The sequence below is a fragment of the Acipenser ruthenus genome, chromosome 2 (assembly GCF_902713425.1).
Source record: "Acipenser ruthenus chromosome 2, fAciRut3.2 maternal haplotype, whole genome shotgun sequence".
NCBI classification, from domain to species: Eukaryota; Metazoa; Chordata; class Actinopteri; order Acipenseriformes; family Acipenseridae; genus Acipenser; species Acipenser ruthenus.
In genome coordinates, this window is record NC_081190.1 from 19,026,640 (window position 1) to 19,046,083 (window position 19,444).

Sequence of the window (19,444 nt, forward strand, 5' to 3'; positions counted from 1 at the left end):
TTGTTATAAGTCTAAATTAAACAAGTCAGGTCAACAGGTGTTTTCTTGTAAAGTGAGAGGAGGAAGCGATGTGTTTCTGAAGGCAAATTTACCTTTGGTGTAGAAAACATACTAAATATAAATTAAGTGGTCAGCATAATCTGTTTTCTAGCAACGTGGATTGCACATGACACAAACAATTGAAGACTGCTAAAAACAATAAAACAAATTGACATCTACAAGTCAGATTACTGTATTTATCTTAAGGGCTAATATTGTGTATTTCACTGGGTACATATCTATTTAGCAAGGACATCCATACCTATAAAACTCTCATTGGTAGACTATCTAGCAATACTTAAAGAAACATAGTAAAATTACTTTGACAAACATTTAGATGGATCCCAATGAGATCTCACAACAGAAATTAGATCACAGAAATAACTCTACGTCCAGCTATCAATGTAAAATGTGTGATTAGCAGAATACTCATATTTGCATGCAATCCTCTCATATTGTAGCACATTTCTGTCATCTCTATTAAGGAGTCATTATTGAAGAAACTGCAATTTACACTGTGATCTCATGTTCCTTCAAGTCTAATCTTCTAAACTCTATTTACTACTTCATACTGTACCCTTTTTACAAGTTAAATATCAAACTAATAACAAAATGTCCTGTCACTCGCAACGTAGCACCTATTTCAAACTAAAAGAAGCAAGAGAGAAGGCACAGCCAATGAACTCTGAACTTGGAGAAGCCACTTGACCTCTCTTTGCCTCAATTCCAACACAGCTGTAAAACCCAATTAAACGGGCGGAAAACCAGGATATCCCCAGTATCTACCTACTATCCTTATTATTATAATCTCAAAGAGATAGAGTATTTACATTCCAGGGTCTGGCACATCTTTACCATTGAAAAAAAGGAATTTATTTTATTCAAAGTATCTTTACACTTAATAAGATTAACAAAGTGCTACTTAAAGAGGGCTCAGTGGAAGTCGTCCGTACCCCCCCCCCCCCCCCCCCCCAACTTGCATGTTTAGTAAAATAAAAGGCTGTTAGTTCACCCAGTGCCGTAGCCTGAGATACGGAGAGAGCCCATTGTACTGTGGAGCCCCCAGTTGTTGGTAACAAAGTAGTAAAACATCCCATATATTAAAAAGACGCCTCGTCTTTTAATGTTCAGCACTGTGTAAAAGTGTCCGGGGCCTTATCCTGCTTTCTCAAGAGTGTATTCGTTTGGTTTTTTTCTCCTCTTTTATTTTAATAAAAAATCATTCCTGAGAAGCTGTTGCTATGAAACTTGCCAGTTCACAACAGATGGCAGTAGAATCTGTTCAGCGAGGGCCGCTCTGAAGCTCTCCACTCAAGCATACCATCAACATTCCTCACATGCCTCAGGCCCCGGCTTCAGGGCAACCTAGGCGGTATCCACGGCGATGGTGACACATGCAGTCTCTCTCTGGACTCTTCTCAAGGTACGCCAATCTACTGTTCTTCTCAAACCTGTGGCAGAGGAACTTATCCTAAAAGTGACAACAAATCAATTTTGTCTGCTTCAGGGCTGATTTTCAAAAGTTGGGGAAATGTTTTAGAAAACAGTAGTTTTAAGTTGCATTAGGCTACTTTCAATTTATACTTTCAAAATGTTTTGTTTTGTGTGTCATATTGTTTAAGTCAAAACATGATCCACCCTGGAATAGTAATTGTACTTTTTTGAAAGCTGGGCCTATATTGTAAGTGTGGTAGGGCGGATCCCTGCCTGGAAAAAATATGTTGGTGGTTGGTAGGGATAGGGTTAATTTCTGGGCCTGCTAGATAAATGTGTGTGGCTGTGTTTGCATTAAAAACTTAATTAGTGTCACCTGCCTGGGATTAGCAGGCAGATATTTAAACAGGGGAAAAAAATGTACGTTCTAGGCAGTCTGTGTGAAGACAAGAGGCTGTCAGTGAGGAGAGACCTGTGTGGTTTAAATAGAAAAAAAAGGTAGTGTGTAAACTTTTTTGATTGTGTTTGTGTTGTAACCTGAAAAAGTGTTTTGTGACTGGTAAACAGCTTAGCTGTCCACTATGATAGTTTAGTTTATTTGTATTGTGCAAATAAAAATGGCTGGTTTGGTAATTCTGTACCTGAATGTCAATTTAACCTTTCAGGTCATACGCTGTGTCTGAAAGTACAGTAGCAGCAAGAATTGTCTGGTGTCAATTTATTTTGCAAAAAGTCCCCATAAACAGGGAACTTTAAAGCTAGTCAACCCAAGCTACAGGATCTTGGCTTCTGTGATTTGCAAAGAAGGGGTCAGAAAAAACTGTGAAAAAAATATTTAGTAAAAAAATGAATCCTTAACAAACACTGTTGAAAATGTTTTTATAAATGTAAGCATTTTTTTTATCACTGCTGATTGAGGACTGTGCCACTGCTTTTGAAATTCTTAATGGATTTAGCATTTTATCTTGGGTATGCTAAAATGTTTCATTTGCTGGTCTAAATAAACAATCATAAATCACCTTCTGAAATCTTATTCTAACCACAATTGTTTAGGATTCCACATGGATCATTATATTTATCTAGGACAGGAAGACATTAGTACCATAAATCCTTCTCGGGTACCGAACCAGTGACTTTAGTCCAGGGTCAAGGATCTTAACCATTGCCTATCCCTGAAGGTAAAGTTACTGATATCTCAAAATCATGCAGATGTGCATCGTAATGGCAAGGATCAGATTCCAGTAAATGCACATGTAGTCAGATATCTACCACATGCCTTGCAGCAGTGTGTGACGGATATATGATTGGTAGAGGATGGGGCACCATCAGGATTACATGCAGTATGAAGAAATGCAGCACCTTCGTATGCTGCTTCAAGGATGTTTAAAGAAGAACAAGCATTTGAATGTCCTGGTTAGAACCAGGGCCGTTCATCCATTCAAAAAAATCTCTAACAGCAAACCCCAAACGTTGAAGCAGTCAACAGAAGGATGAGGGTGTTTCAAAAAGAAAAGGTTAGGTGCCAATACTAAACTGTAACAGGGAATGCAACAAACACACCCCTGTCTGTCCTTATACCATGCTTCTCCTTAGTCTCGGATTTCCACAGAAAAGGTCTGAAGGTTATCACACAGTGCAATGGTAGTTAGGAAGGTGGTAAAGTTGATTTTACTGTTTATTTTAGAAATAAATAACCGCCTTTTCATATTTCCGTATTCGTTCTTTTATGTCCATGGCAGACAGTCAAGAGTGTAAAAAGAACAGAGTCACGCAAGATTTTTCTTTTAGGAAAAGCCTGCAAGATGTATGAAGAAATATGAAGTTATGCTGTTGGTTCAAAATAAATCTATTTAAAAGAAACCATTTAAAAAGGGCTAAAAAACAGCAGACTTTTTTTAATGGTTCTAATGGGACTATATTTGTAAGAATCCATATAAAGCTAAAGAGAAAAAAAAAAACTAGCTATTTTTATTCATGATCATTATACTGAAATGATCAGAGTGAATCTCGCTATTGAAGATTCGTGTGGGTTTGTGTGTCTCAAGGGATGTTTGTGTGCAAATGAGTCACACCGGAGTGCAGTTTTATGTGGACCTACATACTGCAGGCTAATGCAAAACAAACCCCATAGAACAATAAAATGATCACACACTTTGATCTTGTTTTAATTTTTTCAAAGGACACCGTTGATGAGACAAATAGGTTACTGTCCACCTGTTCAAATCTATAATTAAGCCACAAAAGCCAACACTGCAGGCAGTTAGATAATTGGGCACAGAGCCAGTTAAGTGTCCTGAGATGAGGTCAAGGGTTATTAACAAGTTTGACTATCAAGCTAACAACCACCACCGAAAAAAAAAAAAAACCAACAACTAAATGGTAACTTTTGAAAAACATGTGCAGCAGTGTCAGGACACTGCTATGTAGAATAGTTAGTTGAACATTCCCATTTAGAGGGGTAAGCTGCAGTTTAGTAACACCAAAGAAAGAACTTGACAACACTATTATATGTTCACTTGAGATTGTCTGTTACTGAACTTTTATTGCATTGATAGCGGCAAGTGAACATACACTACATAACTGTTCACTTTTCAGATTTATTATTATTATTATTATTTATTTCTTAGCAGACGCCCTTATCCAGGGTGACTTACAATCGTAAGCAAATACATTTCAGATGAATAACCAAAAGAGCAATATATATATATATATATATATATATATATATATATATATATATATATATATCTATATATATCTATATATATCTATATATATATATATATCTATATATATCTATATATATATATATATATCTATATATATATATATATATATATATATATATATATATATATATATATATACAGTACTGTGCAAAAGTTTTAGGCAGGTGTGAAAAAATGCTGTAAAGTAAGAATGCTTTCAAAAATAGACATGTTAATAGATTATATTTATCAATTAACTGAATGCAAAGTGAGTGAACAGAAGAAAAATCTAAATCAAATCCATATTTGGTGTGACCATCCTTTGCCTTCAAAACAGCATCAATTCTTCTAGGTACACTTGCACAAAGTCAGGGATTTTGTAGGCATATAGTCAGGTGTATGATTAAACAATTATACCAAACAGGTGCTAATGATCATCAATTCAATATGTAGATTGAAACACAATCATTAACTGAAACAGAAACATCTGTGTAGGAGGAATAAAACTGGGTGAGGAACAGCCAAACTCAGCTAACAAGGTGAGGTTGCTGAAGACAGTTTACTGTCAAAAGTCATACACCATGGCAAGACTGAGCACAGCAACAAGACACAAGGTAGTTATAATGCATCAGCAAGGTCTCTCCCAGGCAGAAATTTCAAGGCAGACAGGGGTTTCCAGATGTGCTGTCCAAGCTCTTAGTTTTTAAAGGAACTCGGCAGGTAGGTTGGCCCAAACATCTTGGAGAACTAGCCACAGTTCTTCTGTGGATTTAGGCTGCCTAAATCCACAGAAGAACTGTGGTTAGTTCTCCAAGATGTTTGGGCCAACCTACCTGCCGAGTTCCTTCCAAAACTGTGTGCAAGTGTACCTAGAAGAATTGATGCTGTTTTGAAGGTAAAGGGTGGTCACACCAAATATTGATTTGATGTAGATTTTTCTTCTGTTCACTCACTTTGCATTTTGTTAATTGATAAATATAAACTATTAACATGTCTATTTTTGAAAGCATTCTTTACAGCATTTTTTCACACCTGCCTAAAACTTTTGCACAGTACTGTATATATATATATATATATATATATATATATATATATATATATATATATTACACATACACCGTATATATATATATATATATATATATATAAAATCATAAAAACAAACTGACAAAAATACTACTTTTAAATACCAAGGCTTACTCATCAGAACTTTTCCAGGCTTTCAGTATGTCTTCCAGAGACATAGAAATATCCTGGGTTTTAATCTTTAGAGTTCTGCAAAAGGACCTCAAACAACACAATGATATTTTGCTGCCTGATCTACAATATACGCACGGAGTTGGTTTTCAGGAGTATTACCAGACGATATATACTTTTATCTTATAGGATGAATACAGATTAAGGGAGTTTTAAACTGTAACAAACTCCCTTGAGATACAGGAGATCCCATTGTTTGGATCTCAGAGGTAGCATCCCCTCAATGATCAATTGCAGCACAATTGAAATCTTTTCAAAACTATAATAAAGGGGATTTATGGATATTGTCACACAAGGTTTCTAGATAATATAAAGACCAAAAGAATATGTTATTTATGAATCCTCTGATGTAATACAAGTTCTTTCATCCCCAAGTATGTTCAATACATTAATGATGACAGCTGTTTTGGAAAACAATAGCCTTTTTTAAGCATTTCAAAATATAACCTAGAACAAATATGAGCCTGACGGGGAAAAATAAAATCTGTTGCCTCATTATTTTTTCCAGGTTGGTGTATGTACTCTGATAGATTACTTAAAGTGGTGGCCAAAGTCTGAGTAGGAAAATCCCTGTGCCTTCCCGCCAGTGAACCACACTCAAAGCTTTTTACTCAAAATCGCTCTCTTAAAAGAAATAAATATTACAATTTTACAATTAGTAAGATGCATCTTTAGATTGGTTACATATATCCTCTAATAAAACATGTTTTTATTGGGCAAGCTTTTCCTTTCTGAAAACATAAATGAGGATTTGGAGTTTGAAAGAGTGTGAAGACTAGAAGACCATGTTAAAAGTAGTGCTGGTACTAACATGAGTTTTTCATGCTTGAATATTCTTAATTAATATAAACATTTTCTTTCACTTTGAATTAGGTTGAAAACACATTTTTTGTACCATATTACAGTGAAAGAATTTCTTAAGAACATAAACCCACTACTCCATCAAATGAAAAGTTATGTGTGTTAAACAGTGCAATGTGTGTTACTTATTTATTAATGCATTGATATAATTCTGATAAGTCAGTACGTATTATATAGATGACATATCTATTTAAATAGAACTATATGCATTTGATAAAATGGATAATGGATTTAGTAGTTGATATTATGTTACATAACACATTGCAACCAAATGCACAGTTTAAACTAACATCAAAAATTTGAACGAACATGATCATTTTTACCACCGAATGCTATTCAAACAGTGTTTATTCCAATATTCTAATGTTTGTTTGAAGGCAAGTTTTAAAGCAATGAAACACCCTCTTTAAAATCCCTCTTGAAGAGTTTCCAAATGAGCGAACAACCACATAGCATCACAAAAATGTAATCGCCCATTATCACATCAAGCTAAAAAAAACAACCAGCATCACTCAGATACTCAGAAGACACATCTTGACAGCCATGTATTCCAAAATGCAAATGACCAGGTGTATTTATATGGCAGCGGCACGCACCAAACAAGGTGACCAACCCCAACATACAGGTTCCAATAAACCCCAGTTCTCTGGAGCTCATTAAGAAACTGGCTTATCTGAGTTCTGTGGCTGTCAAGTGTTATAGAGCGTGATGACAAACAGCAGTCTAACAGCAACGCATGGCATGAAGATCACAACAACATTGCAAAAAAGAAGTGAAAACCTCAACCTAACAGAAGTTACCACAGTAAATGTCCAGGGTCACGTTGCAGTTTCCTATGGTTCTCCCGTGCTGTGTGTATGTGTATATATATATATATATATATATATATATATATATATATATATACACTTTTTGTTATGTTTTACTAAGCCAAGAACGCTAAATAAAAAGACCAGCAATATTTCCTTGCAATATTGTCCTCTCCCCACACCATATTGCACATATAGTTACATCATTGCACAAATCCAAAGTCATATTGCTGTGCTTTACAGGAAATCATTTTTAATCCCAGAGGGCAAAAATTCAAATTTTTCCAGATGGGCAGCTTTACTTAAACGGTGCATTTGGTTGCACTGTGTTATGTAACAAAATATGTGTAAGCGTTATCCATTTTATATCTATCTACCTATATATACAGTATACAGTATATTATATATATATATATATATATATATATATATATATATAGAGAGAGAGAGAGAGAGAGAGAGAGATTTTTTTATATACTGCAGTACAGAATGTGATTGTTATCACTGTATGCATCCTTACATTATGCTCTGCATTACACTGCTACTACCTACTGCGTCAGGTGCAGATATCCCTATCTACTTTGTAATTAAGGAATTTTGTACAAACTAAGCTAAAAGCAAATGTAAAAAAAGAAACAAAATACAGGGCGCGTGTAACACTGTAATACATTTCCACATTCAAAAGCTGTATATAATAGATTCAATACAAACAAAGGGCATACAAAAATAATATAATGCATTTTTTTAATGGAAAGTCTCAGGCTGTATTATATCTTGGACATCAAATGACAAGACAGACCCAGGAAACTTTTTTTTTTTACAAACCTCAATATCCTTCATTAGGTTCTTGAGGTTACTCTGAACTATTATTTTTTTACATATGAAATTATGTAACACATCACATGGCATGCTATATACCAAACACATTCATATTAAAATATGACATGAATTCCTCATGAACTGCCACTTGTTTTAAAGAGAAAGACGTTCACCATGAGAGTGTGTTCGGTTTACGCTACCCTGGCTCGGAAACCTTTCCATGTGTACTGTGGCTGCTTATTGTATTTACCACCTACAGGTTGCCAGTGATGTCTACCACAAGAAGAACAGAAAACAAGACCACAGACAGGATTAAAAATGCTGTCCTTGAACATGGTCTGTACTGTTTACTTGTAAGAGATATATGTGCTGCTTACCTCCAGATGAGACAGAGCGAGGTGTTCTAGGTGTCAGCAGTCATTCCTGTAATTTGACTGGATTAAAACTCCTGGGCAGAGCGTTTTCAGTGTGACAGGCTGAGAATACTGTCAAGTTTAAGAGCTGCTTTCCTTCAATCCTAGTCTGAGCAGTGCTGTGCGCAGACACCTGTGTCTTCCCCTAGAAGCACCTTCTTTTACTGAAGCAGCCAACAAGAGCAACAGCCTAGCAGACAAAGCAACACAAAAGCAGTTCAAATTACTGCCCTCCTCCCGGCCAATCACAGAGCAGCCTCGGAGGTCTACGGAGCTCATGTGATGATGTCACAGAGCAGGCTGCAGCAGATAGTTTGTGTGCAAACCGGAGAGAGAGAAAAAGAGAAACACTACTGGAATATCCTCTTGCTTCCTTCTTGCTAGCTTGCTCCATTCCCAGCCATTCTATCAGCACTATGTACCTGGCTGCTTGTTTACAAGCTATCCCCCCAGCACTGTGTAACTCTAGATTTTCTAATGTAATTATTAGATCTGGGGGTATGTTATCCAGTGAAGGCAGGTGGTGAACTCTGCACAGGGTCAGAAAGAATAAGAGAGAATGCTGAGCTGATGATGAAGGAGCCGGATGTGAAAGATCCGTGCCACATACTGTACATCCCCAATCTCCTGACCGCCCTTCAGCGAGCTCAGTCAACTATGGCATGCCTTGGCACCCTTTACAAAGGTAGTGCTAGGTTTCATGTTGTGTAAACCTGACCTCTGGAATTTACTTTATGTAAGCAGAGACATTAATATCCATCTAACTAATTGAAAAAGGTTTTTTTTTGTTTCTAGAGTTGATTCTCTTTTTCTTCTTAATGCTTGTACACTAAACATGTTTTCTGTTTTTAAAAGGCGTTTACCACCTTACCTTACAATGCTTTGGCTTTTTGTATTATCATGTATATTAGAGTCTGATGGGGGGTGGAACAGCCAGCGTCTGCTGCCCCAGACATTCCGCAGACCACAGTACTATTGTTGACCATCATTGTTTCTTGGTCACTCGTGGTATAACAATGACAATGAATGTGATGTACAGCCATGTTCTAGAACTCCATTGTCTTACAAAGAAACATGGTTTGGTTGTGTGGATGTCATATACCAAGCATATTAATATAAGCATGCTATGTCTGGCGATGTTTAACCATGGTAAATTATGGCCAAATCATAGATGACACTGTTTAGATGATGCAAATATCTGGGGTTGCCCCAACTCCTCTGGTGAAACACATTTAGTTCTGCTAATTGTGTGATTTAATCAATCAATATACTTCAATATACTGTGCAAGGAATTTCAGGTACTTTAGGATAATATCGAGTTTCCGATCTGGTTTAAATGGCAGATATATTTGTGTAGGATACGCTATAAAATCGGGTTACATGAAAATGAATTCATTGTTTTACATTCTAATTGCTGTAGTTTCTTTGCTCAATGTGGATGAAAGACAGATAAATGCTAATTAATGCACATTTAAATAGGCAATTCCTCTTGAGTTTTATATGATGCAATATAATAAGATTTTCTGAGTTTTAAAACAAACTTTTCTATTTGTCCCGGGTGTACACTTTAAGTGTCTGAGTAGTTCTGAAGAATAATCCTTTTATTTACTAGCCACATACCTAATCTGCCATTTCCATAGTGATCATTTAGACAGAGAGAACAACAGCTTTAACTGTAACCTCAATCCCGTCCGTGTTGTCTACAGCACATATTGATTCTGCATAATACTATATTTCAAAGATTAACTTAGTATGAATTATGTTTGTCATATGCAACTAGCTATAAAATAAAACAAATAAAACAATACGAAAAGGTTCAGACTGGTATTTCCACTCATGATACAGTACACTGTTAATTATGTTAATCATGTCCTGATAATCACATCCTCATTAGATTTCTACAAATACTGACTGATATCCATTGATTCCTATCTGTTTAGTTTTCAAAATGACTGTTTGTTATACGACTATAAGGTTGTTTTACTCAAGTGTTGTCCTTTGAACTCCCACAGAACTGAGCTGTTGCATGTCATGAGGCTACCTGGGTGATCCACGTTTTAAACACATAACCAAACATCTACAAAGGGGGGCAATAACCCAATAACCCTTTTATTAACCAAAATACTTCCTTCCTCAATGTAGTGATTTACCCCCACCCTCTCCCCTATCTCACCCCTGGGCAAATAATTCTTGTCTGCGATTGGCAAATAATCTCTTGGGACTGGGAACTCAAACTGGGGTTGCAGAGGTGATGGCTGGAGAAGAATGGCTCTGAGTTCTGATAAATATCTGCTGTCCACCTGTCTGACAGGACAGTCGGAGAGGAATTCAGGACTGTCTCACATTGCCTCTCCAGATCACGATCTACTCTGTGGCATGGTGAAGACATAAAGAACACCCTGTTCATCGATTTGAAAAACCTGATGACAGCATTGTTCCAGCAGGAAACCCACAGTTTGAGCCCTGGCAGGCTGGGATGAATAGACAGGTTTGTTCTGTAGCACTGACATCATTGTAGTTATTTTCTCTCTCTCTCTCTCTCTCTCTCTCTCTCTCTCTGTCTCTCTCTCTCTCTCTGGGCTATAACAATGACAATGTGGTTTACAGGAGCTACGATAAGAGGCAGGTTTCATGTTCATGATCATTTGAGTATTTATCCTTTTCAATCATCAATTAAGTAGGACAGCTTTTCTTTAAAATTATTCAAATTGATTCATTTCTTTTTTTTTTTTCTTTTTTCCTACAGCATATTGTAGTTTCTTCTGGCAAACGATGAAACAAGGCAGTTAAGTCCTGCAATCTATTCCCATTTAAAGTGATCAGAACCATGCACACATTTGAAAACTAATCTCCAGGCATTGCATTTTTACGTTGTGAGCAAGTCAGATGGATCCAGATGGAAGAAGATATGAGACATTTCAGTACAGGGCTGATAGTAGGTCCTGGAGAACAGACTTTGCTACAGATTTCCACCCAAACCTCCCTGAAGGAATCAGAGGCAGCAATCATGGAGGAATGACCATGTATCCCTCCAGAACAGCAGCTCTTGTTACACTGACAGTGTCGCAATGGCTGGCTACCCATGGTGGCTGTACATCCTTTTTTTTTTTTGTCCAACTCCTGTACAATTTTCAAAGGTGGCAAAATGAGAACTAGGATATCTGATACAGGCCCTCACTTGTGATCTTATTAAACAAGGGGTTACAAACAGTTCAACCGTTACAGTCCTTGTGATAAACGGTACATATACAATTTACTAGCATCAAAAGCCTCAATCCCCCTCATTATGCCTGCAGATTCAACACTGTGTTACGAATCAGATCAAGCAGCCCGTGATGTAGTGAAGAAGGCACCAGCAAACGATCTCTTAATGAAGTACATGATAAACAAATAAACAAACTGCACTGATGACCTGTAAAAGCGCTTACTGCTCAATTAACCCAATTAAACTTGTGCAACCCCTTGCTTGTCATGTTATAACACTGGGCACTGTTTTCCTGCCATTGGTGCAGAAGTAAACTCCCCCAACAACTGTTCTTTAACTCTGTGCTGGAACTTTAAAGCAAGATGGTTTGATTTTCCTCTCCGGCTAAAAATGAAGAGCGCCAGTTAGTAAGAAACGTAGGTAACCTCTTGTAATACATTGGTAGTAAGATAGCATTCAGTCTTGGTGGTTAGATCCACAGGTCCAAATTAATAAGACCCTTTTTTAGCAGAATGGTATTACCGGTTCAGCTGTTATTGTTATTCACTAACCTGTGATGCTCTGTGTTTATAGAACCTGTTGTGGTTTAAACGTTTACAATACTTTGTCATTGACATTCTAAGCGTGAGATCTACACATTGTGCCATATTATAAGTGTAGCAGGTTCCAGTGGGGATGTGACTTATAATTTTAGTCAGCTGCAGTACTCTGCAATTCTACAGTACAATGTAGTGGCAGTACTACTGTAAATTTACAGCGACAAAAATACTGCAGTAATAGTATTTTTTTTGACTGTCAGCCAGTGTGATGGACCCTCCCATGCTGCACGGACCAGAGAAATATCCATCGCACTCCTCATACCCCGTTTTCAACTCTTCACACTTCTACAATTATACCTTCTTTTAAGTTCATTAAAATACAAGTTTAACACAATTACATGTTCCCCAGTCAACCCAGCACTCGCCTTCAGTCACATTCGCACATGTGAATGAACACAGGCTCGTTACCATCATGATGCCTGGGGAACGATTAGGGTATGAATATGAAGAAATGCAATGCAGTAGTTATTTCAGGTCAACTTTCTTTGTATTTTAAGGGTCCTGCATCCATATTCTTTTTTCATAATTAACCTACCTTATCATATGGTTTGCAAGATGATTGTTTCATTTTCAATATGAACTTCTGAGAAGCTGCACTGTATAAGTCAAAGGTCAGATTGACATGTGCTTCACAATGGCTTGTAAACTTTATTATACTATTCATAAGCATTCAAATGAATGAGATAGAAGAATCATATTTGAACAAGTGTGGACTTACAGTGCATAATATCTTTCTAATCTAGGTGTATGCCATGAGTTTATTTTATATTACTACCCTGAAATCTCTTCTAATTCATTTGGAGATGGGTTTTAATCAAGACACTGAATATGTTGTTTTTTTTGTTGCAATTACTGACCCATTTTCAGTCTTTCAGTCTTCAGCTAGTCGAACTGTATCCACAATGGTGAACAATTAAGAAAGTACTTCAGCTACCTATATATTGTATAGAGGTAGGGAGTGAGGATCGAACCATTGTCCTTAGGTTCAGAGACCAACATGATGTGCTAAAAGTGTGTTGTTGCATTTGCAAGAAAAACTGACAAAACATGTCTTTATGTTAATCAACGTAGTTTCTTCACAAAACCTAAAACTTGGTCCTAAAAGGTTTAAATCACTATTGCTTTAGTGCTCTCCCTGAAAAATATATTATTAAAAAACACTGCCCTCCAATAAGATTTGGGACCATATTGGAGGTGTATGTTGAAAATTCAATGGTTTATTCTGAAATGAAAGGCTTTTGACTGAGGCTAACTGAGAAGTAAAGGTAGAGAAAATGAACAAAGTGCAATGTGATATATGGTACGTGATCCTCAGACTTCACACCCCAGATACCAAAAATAAATATTTAACATATTGTGGAAACAGTGATGGAACTGAAAAGGGATATGAAATGTGCCACTATCGTGCGTTTCATATTTGTCGAATTCCTGATGAAATAAAGGAAATGGTTTTGTTTTTAACATCTTATAATACATTCGGGCACACTCGGTCTCTAAAGCCTTCCATGTCCTGTTTGTGTAGCCACCTACCTATTTAAAATGACGTTGGTATCCTGGCTCTCATCCATAATCCGCAATGGTATTTATTGCACCGCTCCAGTATGTTTCTGTTGTTTATTCTTCATAAGACGTGCACTTGTCAAACCACTAAATGTCCTCTTGTGCATCCTTCTAGTACAAGCTGGAAACATGCGCCGAAAATGGGACCCACGATTCCAGCAAGCTATAGCACCCATAAACCCACGTACACCTTGTTCTCCTGGGTTCTCCTGGGTAATACTGATTGAGAGTGTTATTGAATCAGCACGTGCCAATGGGTTCACTTCAATATCAAGGCCAGTCAGAGTTATTCAGATTTTTTCTCCACACCCTTATGTCCTCTCTCTGTCCTAAAGCTTGCAGATCTTGAAGAAGTTAGTTTGCCCTTGAAGCTTCCAGTTTCGTGCAAACGCAAACACCATTGTGTGCAGCGACTCTTCTGACTCAGCTGCCACTGGTTCATTTATTCTGGTCAGGCACTGGCTCTGTAGGAGTGCTCGGCTCAGTATTGACAGAAAAGAGCCACAGTGTGTTTCTGCAGATGCTTAAAAGAAGAAAAAAATCCTCTCCCCTTCTCAAAGCCCAGGGACTGATGACTCTGCAGTTTCAGGTAAGCATTCAGCAGGTCCCTAGCTGCACTCCCCATGCAGCATGATCTGTGTCTGAATGGCTTTATGGAGCCAGGATCCCCACCTAGTGAACTCTGCTCCAAGGATGCAAATAAAGGCTGTGGTTTTCAGCAGTACATCCAGGTAGGCTAGCCTTTTTTTATTATTTTGAATAGGGCGGTTACAGAGTGACAGATTGCCAGCCCAGCCTTGGGAATGAGATGCAATAAAAGGGTTAGTTTAATCAGTAAGGTGAAGCTGAGATACTACACTGACATGGACAAATGTTTTAAGTGTGTGAAAACGGTTGTAATTCTTGCCTGTTATGAAGAAAATCTTTCCGTGTACTCAAGGTTCGTTACCGGTACACACATCTCTGTAATTGCGAATCTTGCTGAATCCCATTTTTACCATTCTGCATATCTGAACTCCCTGTTGACTGTGTCAACAACATGCATGGTTCCATGGGAACTCTGACTGGCTGTTTCTTAAGAAGTGCTGCGTCAGTGAAATACCTGGCTCTGCTGCTGCTGCTTTCACTTGAGGATCACTGTCTCGCTACTCTGCCTCTGTTTCCTAAAGGTCTGTCGCTACGTCTTGTCTTGTAGAAATTTGGTGGTTTAACCTGGGAATGTTGCACTTAGAAAGCTCTAAGCAAGATTACCTCTTTCTTCCTTATCAATACATTTTTGATGTTGCAAAACAGCATTCATGACTTTTGACTCCACATCTAGTGGCCCATCTAGTGGCCCATCTAGTGGCCCAGTGCTGTATACTGCATAGAGATTTCTTGAAATTCTATTTTTGCTTACTGTAGCTGTGTAGCAAACAGTGCCATTTGGTGGTGGAAATTTCCACACACCCCAAGCAAGTAACATTTTTGGCTCCTTCATTATATACATAGAACCTCTTATAATACACTCAAATACAAAAGCTGTTGCTGTTTCCAATTGAGCTTTACTGATCTAATGCACAGGTTTTTACTCACAGTAAATTCAGCTTGGATCTGGACACAAATCTGTTGCATGCACTAGAATTAACAGTTTCTGTTTGTTTGTTTGTTTGTTTACATGCTTTAGGTGTTTTTAACCCTCAGAGATACTGTATATACATATTGCATGCAGTGATACAGCAGATTCTTCACAAGTTCACTACACAAGCGGCTTATTGACATTTTGGAGTATTGCTTTTGTTTTACTTGAGCAGCTGCAGAACAATTAAGTGAGACCGCTTCATGAACCTGCACATTAGGAGTGGCTTTATTGACTCTGCTGTACGGATTGTTGCTTAGCTATTATGCTGATCCCCAATACCAAAGAACCACATCTACAGTATTAAGAACCGCATATTGAAGTGTAACAAAGATAATTATCTTCAAATGGAAACATTCTTCATGATGTGTGAACTCGGGGATGGGGCACCGCTTTAAGTCTTGGATTTCTCCCTGTTCATTCTGTGGGGGGGAGGAGGGGGACGGGGACAAGCTGGCTGAGATTTCACATGACCATGTACAAGAAAATAAAGGAAGAGACAGAACCACAAAGAAAACTTCCAAAAGCTGCTGTTTAAAACCATCCAAATCTCAAAATATATATAAAATGATCCACCAAGGGATAAAATGAGACCACCAACAAGGCCTACAGAGGTAAAATCTCACCTTCAACAGGCTGATATTTATGACAATAAGGACTCTTAACAATGAGTCAATGAGTCACTATCTGTAACTGGTCACAATGGCCCAGTTGGCTGCTACAATCCCTCATTTTAAACTTGTTCAGGGTTAGATCACCATGGATAGGTACTCATTTTATAAACCAACTTTATAACCAATTGAAAATAAAGGGTTTACATACAGAAAATTATCTTATAAGAATTAAGTTTTGCTGATGAGGTGAGACTTACTCATTAAGGTAATTTTTAAGGAACTTATTTGGTGTGATTCAAAAAATACAAAATAAAAGATTTAGACTTGTTTAGACTAGTTTAGAGATTTGTCATATCCCATTAAAATGCATGACAATTTCCTTTCTCTTAGGAATGAGACTGCTAAAATTGAGACCGCAAAGTTTAAAAAATGCGTCAGCATTTGGTATGTCTTCAATACCAAGTGAATATGAAATCCTTTGTTAATTCAAACAAAATACGATTTTAATGACTGGCTCCAGTGGAACCTACAATCTGAAATACTTATACTGAAATGAGCAATGATACAAGTATCCTTATAAAAGTTTACCTCTGTATTTTTTCACAGTATTTTAACCATGCTTTTCCCATGGTAGTATTCATTTAGCATAGTTTACAATGGTTTGTCATGTTAATTAATACGCTTTCCCATACCTCGTTGTTCTGTACAATGCGTACCTGTGCTTTACCATTATGTTTTATTACACTTTGTTTTGCTTTTACTGTGGGAAACCTTTATAATGGTAAACACTGTGCATATACATTGGTGGAACAGGAACATGCAATGTTTGCTTTGTTTGGACACAGAACCCTCAGGGTACCTGCGGGTGATGAGTTTCAGGGTCTTGTAGGATCCCTTGACCAGAGAGATGGCCTCTTGCCTGGACCCGCTCAGCTCCACCTCATTGATGTTAACCACCTCGTCCCCCGCCTGCAGCCTGTGTTTCAGCAAGTCCGCCTTCCCGCCCTCCTCAACCTGCGGGGGCAGCAAAGAGAGGCTGGGTTAGAACAAGCCAAGCAAGCAGCAGAGCACTGTCGGTGGTCTGGGGGTATAGAGTGCACTCTCCTTTCACCCCAGGATTCCATTACAATCTAGGACAATCTGTGACATCTGTAAAACTCAGGAAGCAAAATGAGTAATCCCTATTCCAATCAGATACCCGTACCAAGAGAATTAAGAGATAGTAGAATATTGCACTTGCAGTCTACAGTCAGATTCTAGATTATCTACAGATTAGCTGCTGAATGTAAGCAGCAGTTAACATGAGATTTCCTTACACATAGACAGTACTTGATGACTTTTCACCTTCAGTCCTTTTATCCACTGTGTGTTCATTACGTATGTACAGTTCTTACATCACATGTCTCATATTTGCCCTGCTGGCAGGTTGAACCTGGAGCACAGGTAAGTAGCTGTTAAAAGGGAATTAGGCCTGAAGGCTATGTTTGGGTCTTTTGCAAAATGAGCTCAGACAGTCCTTAGCACAAACACTATGCAGGCAATAAGACCAAACAGGGTGGGCAGTATTGGGCAATACCACACCGCCCAAGGGCGTAATGAGACCCGACGCCGCAGGCCCTGGAAGGTCCGGTATTTCCCAATACTGCCCACCCTGGAGGGTCTTATCATGCTTAGAAAATGGATAACTGTTACGAAAAAAAGACAGCAAAAATGGTCAGTCCTGAGGAGTAGGTGGCTCAAGGATATCTGTCCAGGTGAAAAAAGGCATTTATGCTGGTACGTTTTATTACCCGGTCATCTATTGAAGGTATGTGTTATTTTGGCACAACAAGTCAGGTGATTGGACTGGCACACTGGTGATTGGAACAGTGTGGCTTGTTTGGTCACGTGACCAAGTGAAGTTGAGATTCACATGCCCAAATAGGTATCCATGGAATCTTAAATATTGTTATTTGAAATATAAGAAAAGTAATTGTAGAAAACTATTTCTTACAAACTATAACCAAAAGAAATCAATAAAATAAATACATTAACATTTGTATTTTGTCATCAGAGTGGGATTATACACCTTGTGTAATAATAATAAAAAAATTACATTTCAGCAGCCTAGTCATGGCATAAGCAGTTTAATTTTTTTTTTTTTTTTAAATAATGCTAAAACCATTTATATTGAGAAGACTAGACTTAAAACTAGAGTTATGAGCCACTCCAATACTGAGAGTGTGGTCAAGAAAACTTCAAGTGTCCCCAATCAAAGTTAACCCACACCCCTGAGGGGGATTTTTCAATTATATTTATTTTTAATTAGTCATTTAGCAGATGCTTTTATCCAAAGTGACTTATAGAGACAAGGGGGTGAACTATGCATCAACAACTACTGCTGCAGAGTCACTTACAATAGGACCTTGGTTTTACATCTCATCCGAAATACTTATTGATGAATGCGCTATTACAGACACAATAAAAAGCAATAATAGGAACACATTACAGGAGCGGTCACTGGCAATGCAGCAGTCTGTGTAACCTGCTCTGTGTGGTAGGTATCAGGATACAGAGCTGGCTGGAACTGGATACTCCAAAACCAAGCACTAATAAAAACATTTACATTATGTCTTTCTTTTATTCAGAATGCTGTGATTGTTTCCTGCTTAAAGACTTCAGTTTCAGTTTAAACCAGCTGAGTTCAGTACAGGGAAATGCCTGTGCACATGTCTTTGTTATTCATCCAATATTGTATATGTTTGACACAAAGGATGGCTTGAGTGGCGTGGTAGGTGACATCAGCGTCCAGGAAGCAGTACAACACACAGATGATACGGGGCTGAAACGTCCGCAGCCGTATATTTATTAAATTATGAAACAAAACAGTTTAAACAAAACACACAAAAGAAATGGGCACACTGGCCAAAACAAAATAAACACTAACAAATGATATTTTACAAAGCGAGTACCTTGGTTCACTTACTGGTGGCATTCGCTTTCGCTCTCAACTCCTCTAAACTCTCCTCTATCAACGAGCCTGGAGTGGGTCTTTTATTCTGTGGCTGGAGCGTTAACTACCTATTAAACAATTTCCTTTTTAAGGCTCCAAACACATTCCCACAAGCTTCTAGGGATGGGGATTCAACCCCATCCCCGCCAACTACATTTTATAAGAACGGCTTTTTGCCGGTCTCAAATAATAAATAAAAATGTCGGACGGCTTTCGTCCATCCCCATACAAACACAATATTATTACTACTACTACTAATAACACAATACAAATAATACAAATGAAAATACATACATATAATAAATTAATATCCACAAGGGGTGGGCACCCCGTCTTGCTCATCCCCCCTTGTGCGCAGCATACATGGCCCAACGGCTACCTCCCCCTTAAAATCCCAAAAGTTCAGGTCCACATTCTGGGATGGGAACGGAGGCTTCCAGGGGCCCACAAATGGCAACCTGGACAGTGGAACGCAGGTGGCATTCCCCGGCGGTGGCGTGCAGATGTCCCCAGGTT

At 38.0% G+C, this 19,444-nt stretch overlaps 1 protein-coding gene and 1 long non-coding RNA gene across 8 annotated transcripts in view; one reads left to right on the forward strand and one right to left on the reverse strand.

The window, feature by feature from the left end:
- LOC117409300 (protein Shroom3) overlaps positions 1-19,444 on the reverse strand; it is a 124,786-nt gene that overhangs the window by 58,296 nt on the left and 47,046 nt on the right. For 4 of the 6 annotated variants that reach the window (XM_058990860.1, XM_058990853.1, XM_058990887.1 and 1 more), the window contains exon 2: positions 16,796-16,950. In XM_058990860.1, coding sequence (XP_058846843.1) covers positions 16,796-16,950 — 155 coding nt within the window. Of the gene's footprint in view, positions 1-8,304; positions 8,579-16,795; positions 16,951-19,444 lie in introns of those variants that run through there. The other 2 variants (XM_058990881.1, XM_058990877.1) reach the window with 1 other exon arrangement.
- On the forward strand, positions 1,244-11,817 carry LOC117409301 (uncharacterized). 2 transcript variants are annotated; one of them, XR_009307643.1, is made up of 3 exons: positions 1,244-1,971; positions 10,697-10,828; positions 11,087-11,817. It is a non-coding gene; the product is annotated as an uncharacterized LOC117409301 (long non-coding RNA). The 2 variants fall into 2 exon arrangements; XR_009307642.1 differs by having other exon boundaries at positions 1,244-1,462.